Raw genomic sequence first — 22,612 nt, forward strand, 5'->3', positions numbered from 1 at the left:
CGTAATGGAACAGGAGCCATGGAGACGCCGGAAATACGAACACTGCAGAGCCATGCCGCAGGAGGAGGAACTCAGGACCTCAAACAACCATACAAGCTACATCACGCTGGACTGGAAGTGACAGAACCCCAGTGGGGCAACTGGAATTGGAGGTAGACTCAAACTGGGAATTCTCGACCACAAATGGACAATCTAGAATTATACTGTATATATTATTTATATATATTTATAAATAATACAACTGCAGTGGAGAGCAAACGTTGGGCTGGATATTCCAGAAAGATCAAGTCTTGCGATCCTGAATGAGAACCTGCAGAACTGTAGACCACAAACGGACTGAATTCTACACCTGGATTCCAGATGTGTGCTCAAATGAGTTCATTATTTACCCACATTAAACCAGGAGATACAGGAGAGAGGTTTACACTGGAAACCAGTATAATAACAACAACAATAATAATAATAATAATAATAATAATAATAATAACAACAACAAAACAACAACAACAATAATAATAATAACAACAAAACAACAACAACAATAATAATAATAACAACAAAACAACAACAACAATAATGATAATAATAATAATAATAATTAAATAAATACATAAACAAACAAACAAACAAATAAGAACCACACTGCACAGGAACTTATGAAATAATACAGCACTCTAGAAACAAAATCATGAACTGTCCTCAAGCCACAGAACAGAAGGGCATTTCAACACACACACACACACACACACACACACACACACACACACACACACACAGAAGATGAAAGGGGAGGAAATTAAAGTCATAAATAAAAGACCTAAATGATAGGAATGCCAGGATATTGTGTGTGTGTATGTGTGTGTGTGTGTGTGTGTGTGTGTGTGTGTGTGTGTGTGTGTGTCTGTGCCCGCCCTTCACGCCATGTCCAAAAGATTTTCTGGTTAACGGATGATGTCATGAATCTGCCACCGTGTTGTGTTTTAGTGAGATAGAGCCGTCACAGGCTTAACGAAGCTCATAGTTTATGAGAATCTACACCCATCACATAACACCATAACTCCTTTGCCCCGCCCTCTGCCCCGCCCACTCACCTGAGCTTGCCTTCTGCGTGAAGGTCATGAGGTGGATCTTCACATCGCATCTGAGATTCGGCCTCCAGCAGATACACGAACACACTCTCCTGAGAATACACACACACACACACACGAAATACACACCTGTGACAAAGCATAACACACCTCACCGTAGTGTTGAATAAAAGAAGCTGTTAAGACTTTTACATTTAGAATTGTGTACTTTTAAGCAATGCTCCAGAAACAAACAGAATTCTGCTTGGAACCGACAGTGTAATCACTCCAGCTTTGGAAAAATGTCATTTATAGCGGTAGCATTTATTTTCTTCTGTGCTGTCCACTAGCGTATTATTATAATGCATTTCCTTATACACACAATGATGTATAAATCAACCAATCAACCAATCTGACATCATTTAAAGTGAATGATTATCCCCAAATAAAGTCCAGCTGTTCCTACAGGATTCTCCTGACATCTTGGTAAAGTCCTAGTGGAAAAGACATACTCCACAAAGAGCTTACAAAGCAGGTGCGGGATCCCAGTGCTGAAATGAGAACCCAGGAGAGAGTTCCAGAAACTCTCCAAGGCATTGGAAGAGTTATAACATGGAACACTGTAAGGACAATCATCAACGAGTGGAGGAAATATGGCACGACAGTGACACTACTAAGAACAGGACGTCCCTCTGAAATTGAGGAGAAGACCAGGAGAAAAGTGGTCAGGGACGCTGTCAATAGGCCTACAGCAGCATTAAAAGAATTGCAGCAATTACTGGCAAGTACTGGTTTCTCCCTACATGTGAAAATAATCTCACAAATTCTTCATATCTCTGGGCTTTGGGGTAGGGCGGCAAGACGGACGCCTTTTTTTAACCAATAAATAAATAAATAATACGTCCAATCTCCCAAACCAGGTGGAATAATGTGTTATGGTCTGATGATACCACGGTTGAACTTCTTGCCTGTGAAACATAATGCGTCCATTCAGATATCAGGCTCATTATTTAAATACGTCTGATAATATTTCGTCTGTTTATTCCAGCTTTTAATTCTTGACATTTCAGCCGTCGGCGCACGTGAGGTCCGAGTTTAGATTATTAATAAGACGACTCGTTTTCTGAACCCTAACCCTACCAGACAGGTCAACCTTTCATTAGTTAATCCACAACGCTAGGTGTCTTGAAGAGCTTCTCAGGTTCCTCAGCGTAGCACTAACTGTGCTGGAAGAAATGCCTGATGAATTCTCTCAGCTGGAAGTAAAACTAAAGCAGGAAGTTTCTCTTCCGCACGTCACTCTGGAGAGTCTTCTCCCACGTCCGTCCTATTTATAACCCGAGGAACATCTTCACCACCAGCCTCTGAAACCTCAGCAAGTTTTACACAAACCTCTCTGAAATCCATCAGGCTGAATGTTCACCTTCTTCTACACACACACACACACACACACTAAACATTTAACCATCTACTGTAGCAGAAGAACACCTACAACACCTACAATGACCACATTTAACTTCCAATCAATCAAGAACCCTTGATTACATAAAGAACCCTAGAATGAATCAGTAGACCCTCGTACATGAACACCGACCTCCAAAACTCTAACATTAGAGATCATCTACTCCTAAACATTTCTACACAACATCCAGAGAAAAGGTTCGGTGTAAAAGCCTACAACAGAAGCCGGGAATATCGGAAGGTTTCCTAGCGGAACCTTTTCTAGAGGCTAAGAACATTCTTGGATCCAAAGAAACCTTGAAGAATGCAAGTAGCAAGAAGCTACATTTTAGAGAGTGTTAATATTCATGACGATAACGAGCATCAATTCGGAGTTTGCATTGCCCCCAGTTAATACACACCTTTGTTAGAAAAAAAGAAAAAAAGAAAAAAGGTTCTTTGGATAAGAAAGGGTTCTTAGGTACACAGAGACTTCATGAGACTGACACGCAGAGACCACGCCTCCATTTCATTTCTTCTCCATCACTTTCCTCAGGAATATTAACCTTTTAGAAGGAACCTCACTTGAATATAAGTGTGTGTGTGTGTGTGTGTGTGTGTGTGTGTGTGTGTGTGCTCATAACTGTGTTTGAGTTTAATCAAATGCAAAGCACTCTCATCACGCCACAGGCCTTGCTAATCGCCACGGCGACAGACAGCGCAACCCCAATTAGGCACCCGGCGAACTGTTCTCGTACTTACACACCGCACCGGCATGCAGCTGTCAGTGTGTGTGTGTGTGTGTGTGTGTGTGTGTGTGTGTTGCTGATTTCAGCATATAGCACAGAGCAGCTTGGCTTGGCCATTTTAATTTAACCACATGTCAAGGAGAAATGCACTACACATACTTTGTGTGTGTGTGTGTGTGTGTGTGTGTGTTGAATAAAAACACGCATTTTAATTCACAGGGCATGACAGTGGGGCCAATAAAATAACCCTGGTGTCATGCCCATGCAAAAGAAAAAAGGAAATAGAAAGTCTTGATTTGGAATATGCTGGAGATCAGTTCATTAGTGAATTAAAACCTTTTATTCCTCTTACTATTCCTCCAAAGATTAAAATATTTCGTTAATTAAAGAGTGACACTTAAGATTTTTTTTTTTTTTTTTTTTTAAATCCAATTATCGCTACATTTAATGTTGTGGAACATCGGTGAAACAAGTGAGTTCCCGTTTTCACTTGTGCTATAGCAGCTATAAACTGTTGCTCCCTCACCAGCCCTCTCTTTATTCCCTCTCTCCTGAAGTTAACCGCAAAAAAGTGGAAACTCCTCTGTCCTGGAGATCTCGGAAAACTTAAACTGACAGCTTTACCTCTGGTACTGGTTCAAAGCGCTGACTCTGGAGACTCCTTCCATAAATGTTACCTAGATAAACACCTCCTTATAGAAAACGTCACCGTATCAGCGACTAGAACATTCTTAATCTGCGCAAGTCCCTGTAAACGAGCTGTTACCATAGAAACATTGTCTTAGATGAAGTGTTTTTAAATAAAAAATAAATGTGTGCTGCGATATTAAAAGGAAAAGTCCCTCGAGGTAAAAAGCTTTGAGACTGAGTGTATCTATCGCGAGTCGGAATTAGAGGCGGATGCACGGGCAGAATCTCACTGAGACCACCGTGCAGTGCAGAGCCTGGCTATATACACACACACCAGTGCTAATGAGGCATGGGACGAGGTGCAGTGGCTGATGGGAAACGTAGTTTCAAGTCCTTCTCTGATAATACAGGACAGTATTGCTAATAATAATCAGATCTTTGATCTAATGACTTGTTATATAGTTAGAACTAGGTTGATTTGTGTATCATTTTTTTACTTACAGGATTTAGTCCCGTTCTGTGCATTCAAATCGTTATATAAGACTAAATTCTTGTTTTTCTGGGAGATGTATGAAGAGATGTATGTTTGAAGCCATGTCTGATTCATGAACAAATCAGAATCTAATTCATGAATCTGTGACAGATTCACAAGTGTGTCTGTGACTCATGAACCAGTCCACATCAGATTCACAAATGAATCTGTTTCTGATTCGTTAATGAGTCCATGACTGCTCATGAATAAATCTATGTCTGATTCATGACCGAATCCGTATCTGATTCATAAGCAACTCTGAGTCTGATTCATAAACAAATCTGTGTCTGATTCAGTAAAGAATCTGATTCATGGACATGTTTGATGTGCAATGATATTACACATAATGTTGATTTTAATATAAATGATGAAACAATCTCTGCCCACTACCCCATATTTACATATCATTTGCATAAGATACGCCCACTTTGTATTAATGTATACTTTCTTTATATAGATATTTTTCTGTGTACTAATATCTCATTTACATGAAACACACCTTAATTGGTGCAGCAGCTGCAGCAGTGATTGAATAAAAAGAAATCAGGTGTGTGTGTGTGTGTGTGTGTGTGTGTGTGTGTGTGTGTGTGTTAATGTACATACCACTTTCGGTAGCACAGCCTCCAGTGTCTCTTTAATGGCTGCCCGGAGGCTGCTGGCATCAACAATGGAGGCCAACCGCAGCAATGCATCCTGGGAAAAAAAATAGGTTGGTTAAAGGTTAAAGTTTAACAAAGCAGCAGACAGTGTGATACTGAGACTTCTACTGAAGCCTGACAATGAGGTCATCCCACCATAAACATCACAATAATTACTCCAACACACACACACACACACACACACACACTTTTTCAGTTCCATATGTTCATGCTTGGCTACGTCCAGCTTTGTGGTGCTGTGTGTTGGAGGTCTTTGACCTTTGGCCCCTGCCCTTTGGCTCTAATCATCATTAAACATGTTTGTGTAATGAGTCTGATGATTAGAGCGGCAGTTCAGACGTTCGGTTATTAGTGAAACGAGTCGTTAAATGACAGACATTAAAATGCCTGTGAGACTCTGTGTGCTAATGAGAGAGAGAGAGAGAGAGAGACAGGTAGAGGTGTGGAGAGGTGGATGGACTGATGAATGGATAATGTATTCATGTAAACATAATTATAAATATTAATGATAGATCAACAGATAAACAGACAGACAGACAGACAGATAGACAGATAGATAGATAGACAGACAGATAGATTGATAGATAGATGAAGGTACTAAAAATGGACAGATTAGTGATTGGATGCCTATATGAAAATATTAATAGGATGGATAGATGGATGGGCGAAATAAAATTTAAAATAAAATGTATAGAGTATGAATGGATGGATGGAAGAAGTGATGAATAAATGAATGGATTAACGTGTAGGATTAAATAAAATATGTAAAAACACAACTCAATGTTTTAATAATAAAAATAATGAAAGTAGCTTAATGTTTTTGTTACTCGTTCGTTACGTTCAGGGAAATGATGATCATTTTCTTGCGGCGCTGCACCTTTACACCAGGTGTGTGTCAGATGTAAACCCATGATACAGGAAGAATAAAGAATAAGGTAATAATGTATATAATGAAATGATATGAATCACACATTCTTTAAGCTTTGATTTGCTTAGAACAGCCTTGAATGGATGGAAGGATGGATAAATGGATGAATAGATGTATAGGAGGTAGAAGTTATATAGATGGATGGATGGATGGATTTATAGATGAACAGATGGATGAATAAATTGAAGGATGGAGAAATGGATGGATGGATCAATATATGGATGGATGAATGAATGAGCAGATACACAGATGTATGGAAGTGGGTGATTGGATGGATTGATACATGAAAAAGATTTAACATTACAGCTTCTCTCTCTCTCTCTCTCTCTCTCTCTCTCTCTCTCTCTCTCTCTCTCTCTCTCTCCCTCCCTCGCCTGAGCACTGACAGCAGGTTCAATCCTCCACATTGATCCCGTTTTCAATTTACAGAGGCTGAATTGACTGAGGACCTTTTAAAAGAGCCCCTTAAACACATAATTACAAACACACACACACACACACAGTCCCTCAAGGTTGAATCCAACTGGTTTAGTGATTTCTGGGAAACTGAAAGGTAAACACTGTCAATCCCGACCAATCCAGGACCAACAAGCACCTTTTTTTCTTAATGAAATGTGGAATTAGGCCCCGCCCCCTCGAATTTAAAACAGGAATTGTAACAGAAAGGAGGAAGTGATGTGAAGGATTAAATATGTAAATACACAACTCAATGCTTTAATTAAAAAATGCAATTAAAGTGCCAATGTTTTTGGCCTGATTATGAAAAATAATTCTGTTACTCGTTCGTTACGTTCAGGGAAATGATGAAGATCATTTTCTTGCGGCGCTGCACCTTTACACCAGGTGTGTGTCAGATGTAAACCCATGATACAGGAAGAATAAAGAATAAGGTAATAATGTATGTAATGAAATGATATGAATCACACATTCTTTAAGCTTTGATTTTTTCATTACACTAAATGAAAGGAAACGCAGGAAGGAATTGGAACGAGTGAAGACAGACAGACAGACAAGATGAAAATTGATGCTAATGTCTCAGGTGGCAGCTTTGTGTGTGTGTGTGTGTGTGTGTGTGTGCGCATGTGTTAAATATTCATTGCATGCCTGTCCTTCAAATGTCACAGCACTCAGTTTGATTGCTATTCTTATCTGAGGTGCCGGTTAATTAGACTCCTAAAAATGAAGAGAGAGAGAGAGAGAGAGAGAGAGAGAGAGAGAGAGAGAGAGAGAGAGAGAGAGAGAGAGAGAGAGTGACAGACAAACAGAGTGACAGAGAGAGAGACAAAAACAGACAGAGAAACAGAAAATGAGAAACAGAAAGAGAGACAGACAGAGGGAGAGAGAGACAGAGAGAGACAGACAGAGACAGAGAAACAGAGAGAGACATACAGACAGAGAGACAGAGAGAGAGACAGACAGAGAAACAGACAGACAGAGAGACAAAGAGAGAGACAGACAGAGAAACAGAGAGAGAGAGAAAGAGACTGACTTTTAAGACACCTTTATTAGGTTCAATTTTTGATATATTTACATATCTACACTTCTGAAAATCATTTTTCCCATTTTAAAAAAAGAGAAAGAAAGAGAAGAAAGGGAAGAAGGGAAGAAAAAAAGAAAAAAAAACAACCCCCACAGACCCCCCCCCCCCAACTCAGAAACCACCCCACCAAAAACACACTCTGTCAGAGCAGTAGATCGTCAGTATATGCGCATGCATTCCAAGAACACATCAAATCCTCTCTTGCGATTGCTGCCATTTCCTCAATCTGTAGCGTCTCCTTGGCGACATCACGCCCATGGTGTGTTGTACAGATTTAATGAAGGTCCTCCTGTCCGGGAAGAACTTAGTCAGTAAGATGTTCCGTTTCCCTTTCGTCAGTTGTAGAAATCGGTCGATCTGCTCTTCGGTGTAAAGCTCTTCAGGTTGCTCTGGACGGGTGAAAGTACCTGGTTGCTCTGGGGTGGCTCTTTTCTCCTCCATGTCTGTGGCGGTTCCTCTCCTGCCGCTCCTTCACTGCACTCTGGGCCCAAGTCCTCCAACATCTCAACCTTACGCTGTGCTTTAGACGATTCTTCCACCTTGTCCGTCTTCTCCCTTATTATTTCCGGATTAGTTTTGTTCTTCTCGATGTTCTGTTGTGGTTGTGTGGGGTCACTGTCTCCACCGGTGATAGCGGTGTAGGGCTTAGAGTGAAGACTGTCTGTGGTGTCGGTGTGATTGCTGGTATGGACGCAGGTGTCGGTGTTATCCCTGGGTGCTGTGATTATTTCAGTGGTGTGTTCCTCACTGACCTCTTCCTGCTGTGACCTCGGTGTGTCGTTACCCCTCTCTGCTCCAGGCTCCTGTTCTCCGGTGTCCCCCTGCTGGCTGTCTCCGCGCTGCTGCTGCTGTACCCCGGCCGTGTCTCCCCCGGAGCTCCCCGGCTGCACCGCTCTACGTGGGCGGCTCAGCCGTCTATGCCCGATCTCCGCACACCCTAAACACCTCGGGCGTTCGGTGATGGCGAAGACGGTGTAGCTGCTGTCGCCATGTTTGCACTTGAATGGGATGTCCGTCATGGGGCCGGCGAACTTTCCGAAGCGGGCCAGCTCCTTCATGATCAGCTCGTCTTTAATAAAGGGGGGCACATTGGAAATAACGACCCGTGCCGCAGGGGCAGAAAGAGGGGTAACGTGTAGCATGACACCTTTCATCAATATTCCACTTCCACACAGCGTGTTGGCGAATATTTCTTTTTTTTTTTTTTTTAGGAAAATCACCACCGCTTTGTTCATTCGGGAGGCGGAGTAGATGTTCTCACACCCGACCTGCTCTCCCACCGCCAGCAGAACCTCCTCCACCTGTTCTCCGTTCCCCGGTACACACCTGACGCCATGGCGGAGAGACAGCGTCTCCCCTCCGGCCTCGGAGGCCATGGCGTCCCGCTCACCTTCGCCCGCTCTCAACTTTCACTAACCACCGCTATCTCACTAACTAGACCTTCAGTAGATTAAATAAAAGAAAAAAGGACAAACTCGCGAAAAACTTTGGCAAGCCGCCAAACCACTCTCACGCGCTCTACACACCACGCTCACTCCACCGCCGCGCATGCGCAGAGAGAGAGCGAGAGAGAGAGAGTGTGGCGGGGTGGTGTGATGAAGTGGAGTTACTGTTATTACCCTGAAGTTGATTATTTTTAACACAGCATGTCCCCAAGTGTTTCATTCCTCTTATACAACAGGAATTTAAAACAATTACTCTTTTTTTATTATTAAAGAATAACATCATACTTTTTTTTTATCATTTTATAGTTACATTTAATGAAACAAATTAGTTCCTGTTGTCACTTATGTTACAGCAGCTGTACACACCCGTTCCCTCACCAGCCTCTCTCTTTTCTCCCTCTCTCTCTAGAAAAGACACAGCTCGTCACGTTACCGAGAAAGTGTACACTCGCCTTTCTTGAAGACGTGGGAAAACTTACAGCTACATCTTTACAGCACCGACACTGGAGACTCCTTCCATAAATGTTACATAAATAAATCTCATTACAGAAAAATTCACCGTATCGACAATATTTTAAATCAGTTTATTATCAGTGGAGCGTCCGCTGTACGCGCCCCTGTGAATGATCTGTTGCTATAGAAACGATAACGTATTAGAACGAGCGCATTAATATAAACCTGTGATGTGCGGCTGCACTACTGTCAGAGCTGCTGTTACAGAGAATGAATCAACACCTCCTGACCAATCAGGATCCAGCATTCAGCAGCACTGGGGTGTCATTTATTCAGGTGATGGCTGTAAATCGCTGCTTTAAATGTCACAGTGTGCACTTTTACCTAACGAGGTCCAGGTCAGGTTACATTCAGAAAGTCTGTCATTTAAACCCAAAACAAAAAAGGCCACACGTGTCGAGTCGGAAGCGTGTGTGAGCTTCTACGCAGGAGAGACTGAATAGATCGCAGTCATAGATCCTCTTGTTAAATAGCTAGCTCGCTGATTAAAAGTGACAGCAGCTGTCGTGAATCACTCGTGGGAGGGGGGGGGGGGGGGGGGGGGGGTCAAACCTAGTACTATGGATTAATTATGGATCTTCAGGTTGTCCCTCTGGATGAATGTTCTGTCATGAATCTCTGTATCAAAGAAGGTTTTAAGTAGAACCTAAAATATACAACTTTAAATAATCGAACAAATCAGTGCAGTTCCGAAGTAAGTTTGTGTTTTTGGGTGCAGATACCGTAGCATCATCGGTTTTCACGACAGGTCCATCTAGAGAACTCTCAGTGAGCAGATGAAGTATTGGGAAAGCAAATGAGAATTGACGGTTAGGCTGAGATTCAGAGTTAGCAGTCGTAGCTTGTTAGCTTGTTGTTTATTTATTTTGTCTGATCTAAAGTTCAAGTTACAGAAGCCAAGAATGTTTAATTATCCTATAAACCCTTGAGAAACCCTTTTTCTAAGAGTGAGGTTGAAGCTGAATCAGTTAATTATCCAACGAGACCTTAAAGAACCCTTGAGAAACCCTTTGCTCTGAGCGTGTAGATATTAAACGGTGGAAAGACAGAGCTCCATCTCCAACGTCATGCTGTTTGGAAACGGTCTTCAGTACGATGGATTGCAGGTTGTTCTATCGTCATGTTCCTCCATCCGTCTCACGCTCCTTCTCTCATCCTTCTGTTTTCTCCAGAATAAGAGTTCCTCATATGTCCAGCCACATCTCTGTCCTGCTGGCAGCGTTCATTTTCATTTTGATGTACCACTGTGTGACTACACTCTACCTGCTATTCCCTCTCTGCACGCCTGTCCTCCTGTCTCTCTCTCCGAGGAGAACATAAAGGGCCGAGGACGACGCCTACAGAGTCTTAATATAGAACGTAAGCTAGGACGATGCTGCTCCAGTGGTTACGTAAACACACGTGTTTAACGTGCGTCACTTTGTCGTGTTTGTGTGTACGTTTTGCATGTGGCAGTAATTAAGTCTAATTAAATGTACTAAATTTACAGTCCTCCATCGCTCCATCCCTCCCTCTCTCCTACATGCCGTTTGAGACTCCAGTGACTTAATGTTTTTCCCCCTAAGCATTACAGCACATTTCTACCCACAATGTACGCAGGCGTCAGGTCAAATCGCAGGCGTTTTCGCTTCTCCACTCTCCTAAACGACTACACGACGCAGCACGACTTTTAGTTTAGCGGGAGACAGGAATGAGTTTTCTCTGGAGAACGCCCACTGCAAAGCTCACAGTCTATTACAAACATATATACATGCAGTGAGTGGCAAATACGAGGGGCAAAAGTATGTCAACCGTTGCTTTCAGAATCTGGTGTGAGCCCGTTGTGCAGCAATAACTGCAACTAAACTAAGTGTTCTCCTGATGGTGGAGATCTCCTAGTTTAGTTGCAGTTATTGCTGCACAACAGATTCAAAAAGCAAAGGTTGACATACTTTTGCCCCTCGTATTAGTCAGTGGATCTCCTGGGTTCCTTTGTGACCTCGTGGACTATTACACGTCTTGCTCTTGGAGAGATCTGTGTTGGTCTCCACTCCTGGAGAGGGGAACACTGGTCTAGAATTTCCTCCAAACTCTTTAGAGATGGTTCTGTGACCTTTTCCAGCCTCATGAGCTTCAACAACTCTTTATCTGAGGTCCTCAGAAATATCCTTTGTTCGTGCCGTGATCCACTTCCACAAGCACGTGTAGTGAAGATCAGACTCTGATAGATCCCTGTTCTTTAAATAAAACAGGACGCTCACTCACTCACACCTGATCATCATCCCACTGATTACAAACACCTGACTCTAATCTCACCTTCAGATTAACTGCTAATCCTAGACGTTCACATACTTTTACCTCTCACAGATCTGTAACATTGGATCATTTTCCTCAATAAATACATGACCAAGTATAATATTTTTGTCTCATTTGTTTAACTGGGATCTCTCTATCTACTTTTAGTACTTGTGTGGAAAGCAGATGTTGTTCGAGGTCATGTTTATGCAGATATATAGAAACTTCTAAAGGGTTCACAAACTTTCAAGTGCTGCTGTATATCACTACCTAATATTAACTGTGTGTGTGTGTATGTGTGTGTGTGTGTGTGTAAAATTGTAAAAAATAAATAAATAAAATAAATAGAAAGCTTAATGAGAAAGAGAGAAAGAACGGCAGGGCAGAGCACTATCATGGGTGGAGCAAGAGTGGGGTGTGGGCGGGGCCAACATTATCCAGCAGTCTGTGATGTTAAAGATGCTTGAATAATCTATAATCTATGCCTATAGATGGGCGGAGCATGAGTGGAGTGAGGGCGGAGCAAACGTTCTCCAAACATTTCACAAAGGTCAAATTGTGATACCAGTACTGTGATTTCACAATTCTGTGATTTCAAAAATACAGTAAAACCCCCGTATCCGCTGATTCAGTTACTACGGTTTCACTTAAGATTGACATCAAAGGGGTGGAGTTTCTGACAGACATCATTAGGGTACCAGTACAAATCTAATCAATGATGGCGCTTACGATTTGTGAAATAAATTGCGTTGGCTTTAATTTCAGAACAGGAGCACGATGTAATTATACAGACGTAATTAAGCATAAAGCCTTTAGGACTTTTAATGTGTCGCTACGGTGATACGGGAGACATGCTATGCCTTTCTGCTTTTTCATCAGTCAGACTGAACACACACAGCTCATTGATATTTAGCCTATATAAAAGACAAAGTTCACAGAGAGCTGAAATCAACAAAATAGCGAGCAAATGGTGAAGAGCGTCTCCTAAGCACAGAGTGTGCTAACTCTTACATTTGGTTGGCAGACACCGTTATCCAGAGCGACTTACATTTATCTCATTTACACACCAGAGCAGCTGAGGGTTAAGTTCCTTGCTCAAGGGCCGAGCAGTGGAAGCTTGGCAGTGCTGGGATTTGATCTCACAAGTTTAACCACTGCCACCGTCTTCCAGTAACGCAGCTCAGCCACTGCAGCGCATCGGCTACCATAGAGACAGACTAACTCCTCCTCCTTTTATACCGTACTGGAGTTTTCAGCTGCTTTTTATTGGCGTTTTGACCAATCAAACAATGTGACACCCAAATATGCTTGGAAAATATGCAACAACAAAAAAAAAAAAGAAAGAAAGAAAAAACCCCCAAAAACAAATGATCATTTATCACACCTTTTTCACTCCCATTTTCCCACTTCAGCCAACGTGGAATACATTACTGATGTATTTTGAAATGTTTTAGCATTTTAAATGTCTCCATTAAGCAATGTCTTCTACGAGTAAATGTAACATTTGCATAAAACGAGTCAAACCCCAGTTGTTCCAACCTTCAATTATCCCCCCTCTCTCTCTCTCTCTTTCTCTCTCCTGGCTTGTACTTCGTTATCCTGACATTATTAAAACACAATTCACACTTCAATTTTAATATCAAACCCATAAGTTATGGCACGCCTGGAGGGACCAATTGCCTCCGTCGTCGCTTATTTCCTAACATCACCTCTGCAAATCCCTCACCTTCAGCTCCAATCCCCAATCTTCAGTCCGATTCACTTTATTAACTCATAGACTTATCATCTCACTCTGTAAACCAGCCTAACACCACCGCCTGTGTGACGTAAACGTACCGTTAGAGCAAAATGTCACCTGAAGGATGAAATAACGTTCTCTGAATGTTTTAGCATGCAAATAAAGTTTCCTGTTATAAACCTCAGAAGAGTGTGGGGTTTAAGCTCTTTCCACTGCAGGGGGAACAACACATCTGTGTTTCTTTATACACTCCTAGATACAACAGCCAAATCTAGAACCCTTACAGCTTCCATACACGAAAATGTCCCATACAAGGACTTTACCTTCACAGAGAACGTCGTGAAGAACCATACTGATAACACATTTTCACTGTTGTTTTTTTGTTTGTTTATTTGTTTGCTTTTTGTTTTTTGCTTTCAATTTGTGGGCGTGTCTTAACGTCCCTGCTCATTGCCATGGTTTCAATGGTACCACCGAGGTAATCCAGTACCCACAACACACTAGATAAATCCTAGCACATTCATAACACACACAAAACACACACGTAGCTGTTCACTGTCAAATACGTACATTAATAGTTGTCTCATTAGTGTTACAGTGGTGCTTGAAAGTTTGTGAACCCTTTAGAACTTTCTATATTTCTGCATAAATGTGACCTAAAACATCATCAGATTTTCACACAAGTCCTTAAAGTAGACAAAGAGAAACCAATTAAACAAATGAGACAAAAATATTATACTCGGTCATGTATTTATTGAGGAAAATGATCCAATGTTACAGATCTGTGAGAGGTAAAAGTATGTGAAGGTCTAGGATTAGCAGTTAATCTGAAGGTGAGATTAGAGTCAGGTGTTTTCAGTCAATGGGATGATGATCAGGTGTGAGTGAGTGAGCGTCCTGTTTCATCTAAAGAACATTCTAAAGGGTTCACAAACTTTCAAGCACCACTGTACATTGGCGTACTTCCAGGCTGACTTCCATTACTGGTGTATTACTTAAAGACTGAAACTGATTGTTGTTGTTGTTGTTGTTTTTTTTAAAAGTGATCATTCATATCATTTACTTTTAAGTGACTGTCTTTTATGTAGCTATACTTTTTGGACTTTTTTGTTTTAAGCAGTTCGAAGCTAACAGATTTGACAAGTTCATACCGTAAGCACTTGTATTTAATAACGAATTACTAGATTATTTATTCATATTAAAATATATTAAAATGTAGTTTGTTTTTTCAAGACATACTTAACGTTAACCAACCTGAGCTCAGGAAACATCTGTAGAAACTCCCATTTAAAAACGTTGTAAGTAAAGCTAAATATGTGTTTATGTTCCAGATTGTGAATGAGACTTCATCTGGAATGAAAAAATTTTAATGATCACAGGAATGCAGATTTTATACGAAATGGTGGCAGATGGAGATGGAATTTTTTTTAAGCTTATATATGTAACATCACGTAAACTTTTAGCATTATAGCCATATATATATATATATATATATATATATATATATATATATATATATATATATATATATATATATATATATATGTATCTTATGTGATTTGAAATCGCGCCACAACATTTGATAAAGCTGAAGAAATTTAAGCACAGCAACATCCCCGGTGTAGATTTAACACCCAGAGTGTTGAATTTCCACCCTACAGTGTTTATACAGTCCAGTTGGACACAGGTGAACCCTCCGGGTGTTAATTCAACACTAGTGATTTTACTATCAGTAGATATTTTAGGCTCACTTTTTAAAACTGATTTTGAAAGCTGTTTTTATGTTGTTGTTTTTATTCAGCTACTTAAAATAACGTGTGATGGACATTTTCAATAATTGTTTAATGACAGAAAATCCTTTTTCCTTTGCTAGACCTGTCTGTCTGTGGAGTCTGAGCGAGTGGAAGGTGAGCATTCAGAAGAGATTTGCGGTCTCGGTTCTGTCTAATCCACTGAGTTTGCTGCAGCAGATTATGAAGCAGATGTTGCCAGATTTGTCACAGCAGAAAATCCTCAGGAATCGAGGGATTAGTGTGAGTTTGACAGCCAGGGAGAGAGAAATAATAAACAGGGAACGCTGGGGAAGCAGGAAGGAGGAGGAACTCGTAGAGCTCATATTGTGTTCAGATCAAAATCCTTTCTTTTATTTTGGTATTTAAAGAGGAAAAACTCCCGAACTGACATTCCAGCAAGTAAACGTCATGCATTCGGTTCAAGTTATGTACAGAACATTTTCTAGCAAATACTATGAGGAACAGAACGCACAATGACCTGCTTGGTATTGTTGTCTATTTTCGGGCAGCACTGTGTTGCTAAAAATTTCTAACGCTAATTTAAATAACAAATGCCCAAGGAAGTTGGTGCTACACACACACACACACACACACACACACACCACAAATATCAGCAAGACCTAAAACCCAAAATCAACTCCAGACCTCTAGTTTCACTGCGTCCCGAATCTAACTGCAAAAAAATACTGTTAAGGTTCTGAAGAGGAGCAACATGATGACATCATCGAAAGAGCATCACATGACAAACACCGGCAATGTCCGAATTTGTATAATCATGCACTTATACATGTATATACTCTGAGAAATAACAGTTCTTCAAGGCTTCTTTGGATAGTTCATGGTTCTTTGTTTCCTAAAGGGGGTCCTACGTGGAACCCTCTCTGACAGGGAACCTTTAGAGAAGTTAGGTGGCTACGATGGAAGCATTCTTGTCTATACTAAAATATCCACTATATAGGGAGCACTGTTAGTGAGCTAGCAAAGCATTTAGCAGTGACAATTACACTTACAGCGACACAGCCACAAGCCTTGGCCAGTTGCCATGGTAACCAGGATACTATGACGACTGACCGATGCATGCGGCTATGTCGCTGTCAGAAGCGTACAGTTCTGCACACCGCTATAGTTACCACGTGACCTCATTAATATACAGGTCTGGACTTAGCCACAGGCAGTGTTTAGTTGTCATGGCAACTGTAATATCAATGTCAATATACTTCCAGTCATCTTTATTTCATTTTTATTATCAAGCAGAGACGCCCTACTGATACTGCTTATCGACAATAAAGCAATAAAACTCTAACAGAGAAATAATAATCATAAAAAATACAATCCATAATTTTCAAGCAAGCATACAGTGGTGCTTGAAAGTTTGTAAACCCTTTAGAATGTTCTATATTTCTGCATAAAAGTGACCTAAGACGTCATCAGATTGTCACACAAGTCCTAAAAGTAGATAAGGAGAACCCGATTAAACAAATGAGACAATAATATTATATTTGGTAATTTATTTATTGAAGGAAATGATACAATGTTACATATCTGTGAGTGGAAAAAGTATGTGCACCTTTGCTTTCAGTATGTGGTGTGACCCCCTTGTGCAGGAATAAGTGCACATAAACGTTCGGGGTAAGTGTTGATCAGTCCTGCACATCGGCTCGGAGGAGTTTCAGCCCGTTCCTCAGTACAGAACAGGGTCTTGGGTTCGTTGTCTTGCTGTATGACCCACTTTCTCTTCAGATTCAATTCATGGACAGATGTCCTGATAGTGTCCTTTAGAATCTGCAGGAATAATTCAGAATTCATTGTTCTATAAATGATGGCGAATCGTCCTGTCCCAGATGCAGCAAAACCGAACCCAACCATGATACCACGACACTACCACCAGCATGTTTCACAGATGAGATAAGGTTCTTATGCTGGAATGCAGTCTTTTCATTTCTCCAAACATAACACTTCTCATTTAAACCAAAAATTATATTTTGGTCTCCTCCATCCACAAAACATTTTCCTAATAACCTTCTGGCTTCTCCACGTGATCTTTAGCAAACTGCAGAGGGGCAGCACTGTTCTTTTTGGAGAGCAGAGGCTTTCTCCTTGTGACCCTGCCATGCACACCATTGCTGTTCAGTGTTCTCCTGATGGTGGACTCATGAACATTAACATTAGCCAATGTGAGAGAGACCTTTATTTGTTTAGAAGTTCCCCTGGGTTCCTTTGTGACCTCGTGGACTATTACACGTCTCGCTCTTGGAGAGATCTGTGTTGGTCTCCACTCCTGGAGAGGGGAACACTGGTCTTACATTTCCTCCATGTGTACACAATCTGTCTGACTGTGGATTGGTGGAGTCCAAACTCTTTAGAGATGGTTCTGTGACCTTTTCCAGCCTCGTGAGCTTCAACAACTCTTTATCTGAGGTCCTCAGAAATCTCCCTTGTTCGTGCCGTGATCCACTTCCACAAACACGTGTAGTGAAGATCAGACTCTGATAGATCCCTGTTCTTTAAGTGAAACAGGCCACTCACTCACTCACACCTGATCATCATCTCATTGATTGAAATGACATGACTCTAGTTTCACCTTTAAATTAACTACAACCCCAATTCCAAAAATGTTGGGACAGTATGGAAAATGCAAAAAAGAAAAGAAAATTCAGTTCACCCTGTACTATATTGAAAACACATTATTTGATGTTTAATTTATTTTTGAAAATATACATTCATTTTCAAATCTGATGACTGCAACACACTCCAAAAAAGTTGGACTTTTATATAAGACTTATTAAAAATTTGTCTTTGGGGAACGTTCTTCTCAAAGTGTTGGATTATTCGCTGATGCATCTGTTGACAGATTGACGAGACTCGGCCCGTCCTCGCTCTTGAAGGACTAGGCTTTGTTTGTTGGCTCCTTATATACTCTGATTAGACGATCGTCTCACCTGTTTCACATCACCTTCTTATTTCAACTCCTCACATCGCTATTAGTCCTAAATCGCCCCTGTCCCAACTTTTTTGGAATGTGTTGCATGCATCAATTGCAAAATTCAAAAACCTTTACCTTCAAAAAACTATGCAGTTGATTAGGTAAAACACCCAATACCTTGTCTTCATACGTTTTTTTGTTTAAATACAAGTCAAAGTACATTTACACATCACTCCTCTTTGTTTTTATTAGCATTTTCCATACTGTCCCAACTTTCTCATAATTGGGGTTGTACTAATCCTACTGGTTCCCATACTTTTGCCACTCACAGATATTTAATTTCGGATTATTCTCCTCAATAAATAAATGACTTAATGAATGAATATGTTTGTCTCATTTCTTTAATCGGGTTCTTTTTTGTCTACTTTTAGGATTTGTGTGAAAATCGGATGATATTCATGCAGAAATATAGAAAATTCTAAAGGGTCCACAAACTTTCAAGCACCACGCGTATAAATTAAAATACACTTTAACGAGTTAAACACATACAGCCAATTAAAATGATGTGTACCATGTAACAGAATCTTAAAGGATTAATTAAAATGTGAGAAAATAAACCCATAAAAAATGATCAAATTAAAACCCATCATCATTAAAAAAGAATGTTTCTGTGTCAATAATTCAGCTTCATCACATAACTAACTGGCACCAGACGATGAAAATTCCCCGTTCCACTGATGAGGAGCGAAAACAATGAATAATACAAACGCTTTTGCATTTCCATCACCTTGACCCTGAGCGAAGGATTTCTAAAGTGGACATAAATTGCATTAAGGCCTGATTTATATCTGACGTGTTCACTCACTCGCCTGTGTGTCAGAGCGAAACACTCCTGTCCGCCAGGATTCACAGTCGAGGTGAAAAATGTTTAGCGATCCCATGAAACACCCCGACGAGCCCGTGTCCCTCTTAAACTGTCCTCCGTCATCGTGACTGTTGTCATGATCCACAGATCTCAGATCTAAAACTCTGAGCTTGCATTCAAAAGTATTTTAAAATCTAGACAATCCAGAACACACACACACACACACACACACACACACACACACAGTGCCATGTGTAGAGGTTTTGACTGTTTGGATGATAACGGTTCTGAATGTTATTCCAACAGAGCTGCATCTCCAGTCTCATAAACACACTGGAGACACATGCACTGTAGAATACAGCCAGACCAAAACAACAGCCGAGCTACACAACAACTACACAACAACTACAACTAAAAATACAGAGTAAATACACAAAACTACCTTTAAAATAATCAAACTACAAGAAAGCTTTTATATATTATTTTTGTCTCTACTGTTCTCAGCCAGAACTCAGTATTAGTGAACTGTGATACTGAGAACGGTAATTAACATATGAATGGAACACACACACACACACACACACACACACACACACACACACACACACAGGAATGTAATCTTTTATTTATTAGAAAGGTCAGAATGACATTTGAAATCACAGAACTGAGAAGAGTCTGACTGTGTGTGTGTGTGTGTAGTGCTTTTGTGAGTGGGCAAAGAAACGTATAAGTCTGTGCAAACTCACACACACTTACGGTGGAGGCAAGGCGTTAAAGACTGTGCAAGCATGCGAGTAATGCAGTGGTTGCCATGGTGATCAAGGCCGTGTGAAGAACGAGGGGATGTGTTAGCTTTAACTTTAGCATTAGAGCGTGTTAATTAGAAGAAAATGGATATAGAGAGAGTGAGGAGAGGGAGAAAAAGTGTTATGTTTATTTCTTTTATTATGGTGGAATATTAATTACGCAGTCTTTATTCGTGTACAATAGGAGCAGGAGCCTGTAAGCGGAGCCTAATCAAATGCATTTATAATCTAATAATCTAACTAATATATACAGGAGCAAATAACATGGGATTTTCATTTGAGAATGTGATTCATTTAATAGTGTGACTCTTTTGAGAATGTGATTCATTTAATAGTGTGATTCATTTGAGAATGTGAATCATTTAATAATGTGACTCATCTGAGAACATGAATATTTAATTGTGTGATTTATTTGAGAATATGATTCATTTGTAATTGTTATTCATTTTTAATAGTGTGATTCACTTGATAATGTGATTCAATTAAGAATGTGATTCATTTGATAATGTGATTCGTTTGAGAATGTGATTCATTTGAGGATGTGAATCATTTAAGAATGTGATTCATCTGAGAACATGAATATTTAAATGTGTGATTTATTGGATAATGTGATTCATTTAATAGTGTGATTCACTTGATACTGTGATACAATTAAGAATGTGATTCATGTGAGAATGTGATTCATTCAATAGTGTGATTCATTTGATAATGTGATTCATTTAATAGTGTGATTCACTTGAAAATGTGATTCATTTGAGAATGTGACTCATTTAAAATGTGATTCATTTAATAGTGATTCATTCAATATCTAAGCGACCTTTTGGTTTTATATGATCCGCCACGCCTACTTAGATCAAAAGATTCAGGCTATTTGACGGTACCTCGAATAGTGAAGGCTACAGCAGGGGGAAGAGCTTTCTCTTATAGAGCCCCACAGTTATGGAACAGTCTTCCTATTAGTGTTCGGGACTCAGACACAGTCTCAGTGTTTAAGTCTAAGCTTAAAACGTATTTGTTTACTCAAGCCTACCCTGACTAGATTCTGTTCTACTAGTTCGCAGTCATAATGATCTTTTTTCTCCCTCTCTCCTTTCGCCGAGCCCCACACGAATTTATGGAGATACTAGAGATCCAGATCCTTTCTGCCTCTGGATGGAGCTCAAATCTTCTTTAACTCCAGACTGCTGGGACTACGGCTGCTCCTAACGCCATACAGACTTCATATAAATCCATAATGAACTTTTTCACACTAACTGTTGTTACCCAGATGAGGATGGGTTCCTTTCTGAGTCGGGTTCCTCTCAAGGTTTCTTCCTCTTAAAACATCTTAGGGAGTTTTTCCTCTCCACTGTCACCACTCAGTGTCTTGCTCAGTTGGGATAAATTCGCACCTTTAATATCTGTATACCGTGTTGATATTTCTGTAAAGCTGCTTTGAGACAATGTCTATTGTAAAAAGCGCTATACAAATAAAACTGAATTGAATTGAATTGAATAGTGTGATTATTCAGAATGTGATTCATGTGAGAATGTTATTCATTCAATAGTGTGATTAATTTTAATAATGTGATTCATTCAATAGTGTGATTAATTTTTAATAATGTGATTCATTTAATAGTGTGATTCACTTGATAATGTGATTCATTTAATAGTGTGATTCACTTGATAATGTGATTCATTTAATAGTGTGATTCACTTGATAATGTGATTCATTTGAGAATGTGACTCATTTAAAATGTGATTCATTTAATAGTGTGATAATTCAGAATGTGATTCATGTGAGAATGTTATTCATTCAACAGTGTGATTAATTTTAATAATGTGATTCATTCAATAGTGTGATTAATTTTAATAATTTGATTCATTCAATAGTGTGATTCATTTGATAATGTGATTAATTTAATAGTGTGATTCACTTGATAATGTGATTCATTTGAGAATGTGACTCATTTAAAAATGTGATTCATTTAATAGTGTGATTCACTTGATAATGTGATTCATTTGAGATTGTGATTCACTGCACTTGTCTTTAATTTGCCTTTAATTTTTTAAAAGTCTTTAAACAGCAAAAAAAGGGGTAGAGAGACACAGCAAAAGAGACACGGAGAGAGAGAGAGAGAGAGAGAGAGAGAGAGAGAGAGAGAGAGAGAGAGAGAGAACAAGAACAAAGGGTTGAGTGCATTGATCTCAGCTGCACATTTCAGCAAATTGACACATCCTTCAGAGAAAGGGGGATGTGGGAGACGTGTGTGTGTGAATGAATCAAAGAATTTCCGTAAGACACGTTATTAAACCATCTGTCCCCTTTGTGCTCTCTCTTTCTCTCTCTCTCTCTCTCTCTCTCTCTCTCTCTCTCTCTCTCTCTCTCTCTCTCTCTGTTTGCTCTAAACGCTCTCTGATGCCACAGTCTAATAATAAAAATCAAAGCAGCTTGGATTGGCCACACACACACACACACACACACACACACACACACACACACACACACACGTAATGCCAATACAGGGAAACAACTGCATAGATGGCTTCCTGAATTCCCATAATTCAACAGCTGTCAATCAACTAATGGGGCTGGAAAGAGGCAATCTGGGTGATGAGAACACTCTCTCTCTCCAAATCTCTATATATAGATCCATACATCTTAAAATTATTGATGCCATTTCTTTTAAAAGCATGAATATGCAAATGAAAGCACATAAATATGCACGAA

General features: G+C 40.0%; 1 protein-coding gene across 6 annotated transcripts in view; it reads right to left on the reverse strand.

The window, feature by feature from the left end:
* LOC108277799 (cGMP-dependent 3',5'-cyclic phosphodiesterase) overlaps window positions 1-22,612 on the reverse strand; it is a 298,719-nt gene that overhangs the window by 96,693 nt on the left and 179,414 nt on the right. For all 6 annotated transcript variants that reach the window (XR_008395158.1, XM_053679207.1, XM_053679210.1 and 3 more), the window contains 2 exons: window positions 5,022-5,111; window positions 1,092-1,180 (listed from right to left, as the gene is read on the reverse strand). Coding sequence is in view for 5 of the 6 variants with exons in the window: in XM_053679207.1 (XP_053535182.1) it covers window positions 1,092-1,180; window positions 5,022-5,111 (179 nt within the window). In the remaining variant the exon portion in view is untranslated. The remainder of the gene's footprint in view (window positions 1-1,091; window positions 1,181-5,021; window positions 5,112-22,612) is intronic.

Source organism: Ictalurus punctatus, unplaced genomic scaffold (genome assembly GCF_001660625.3).
Source record: "Ictalurus punctatus breed USDA103 unplaced genomic scaffold, Coco_2.0 Super-Scaffold_100071, whole genome shotgun sequence".
NCBI classification, from domain to species: domain Eukaryota; kingdom Metazoa; phylum Chordata; class Actinopteri; order Siluriformes; family Ictaluridae; genus Ictalurus; species Ictalurus punctatus.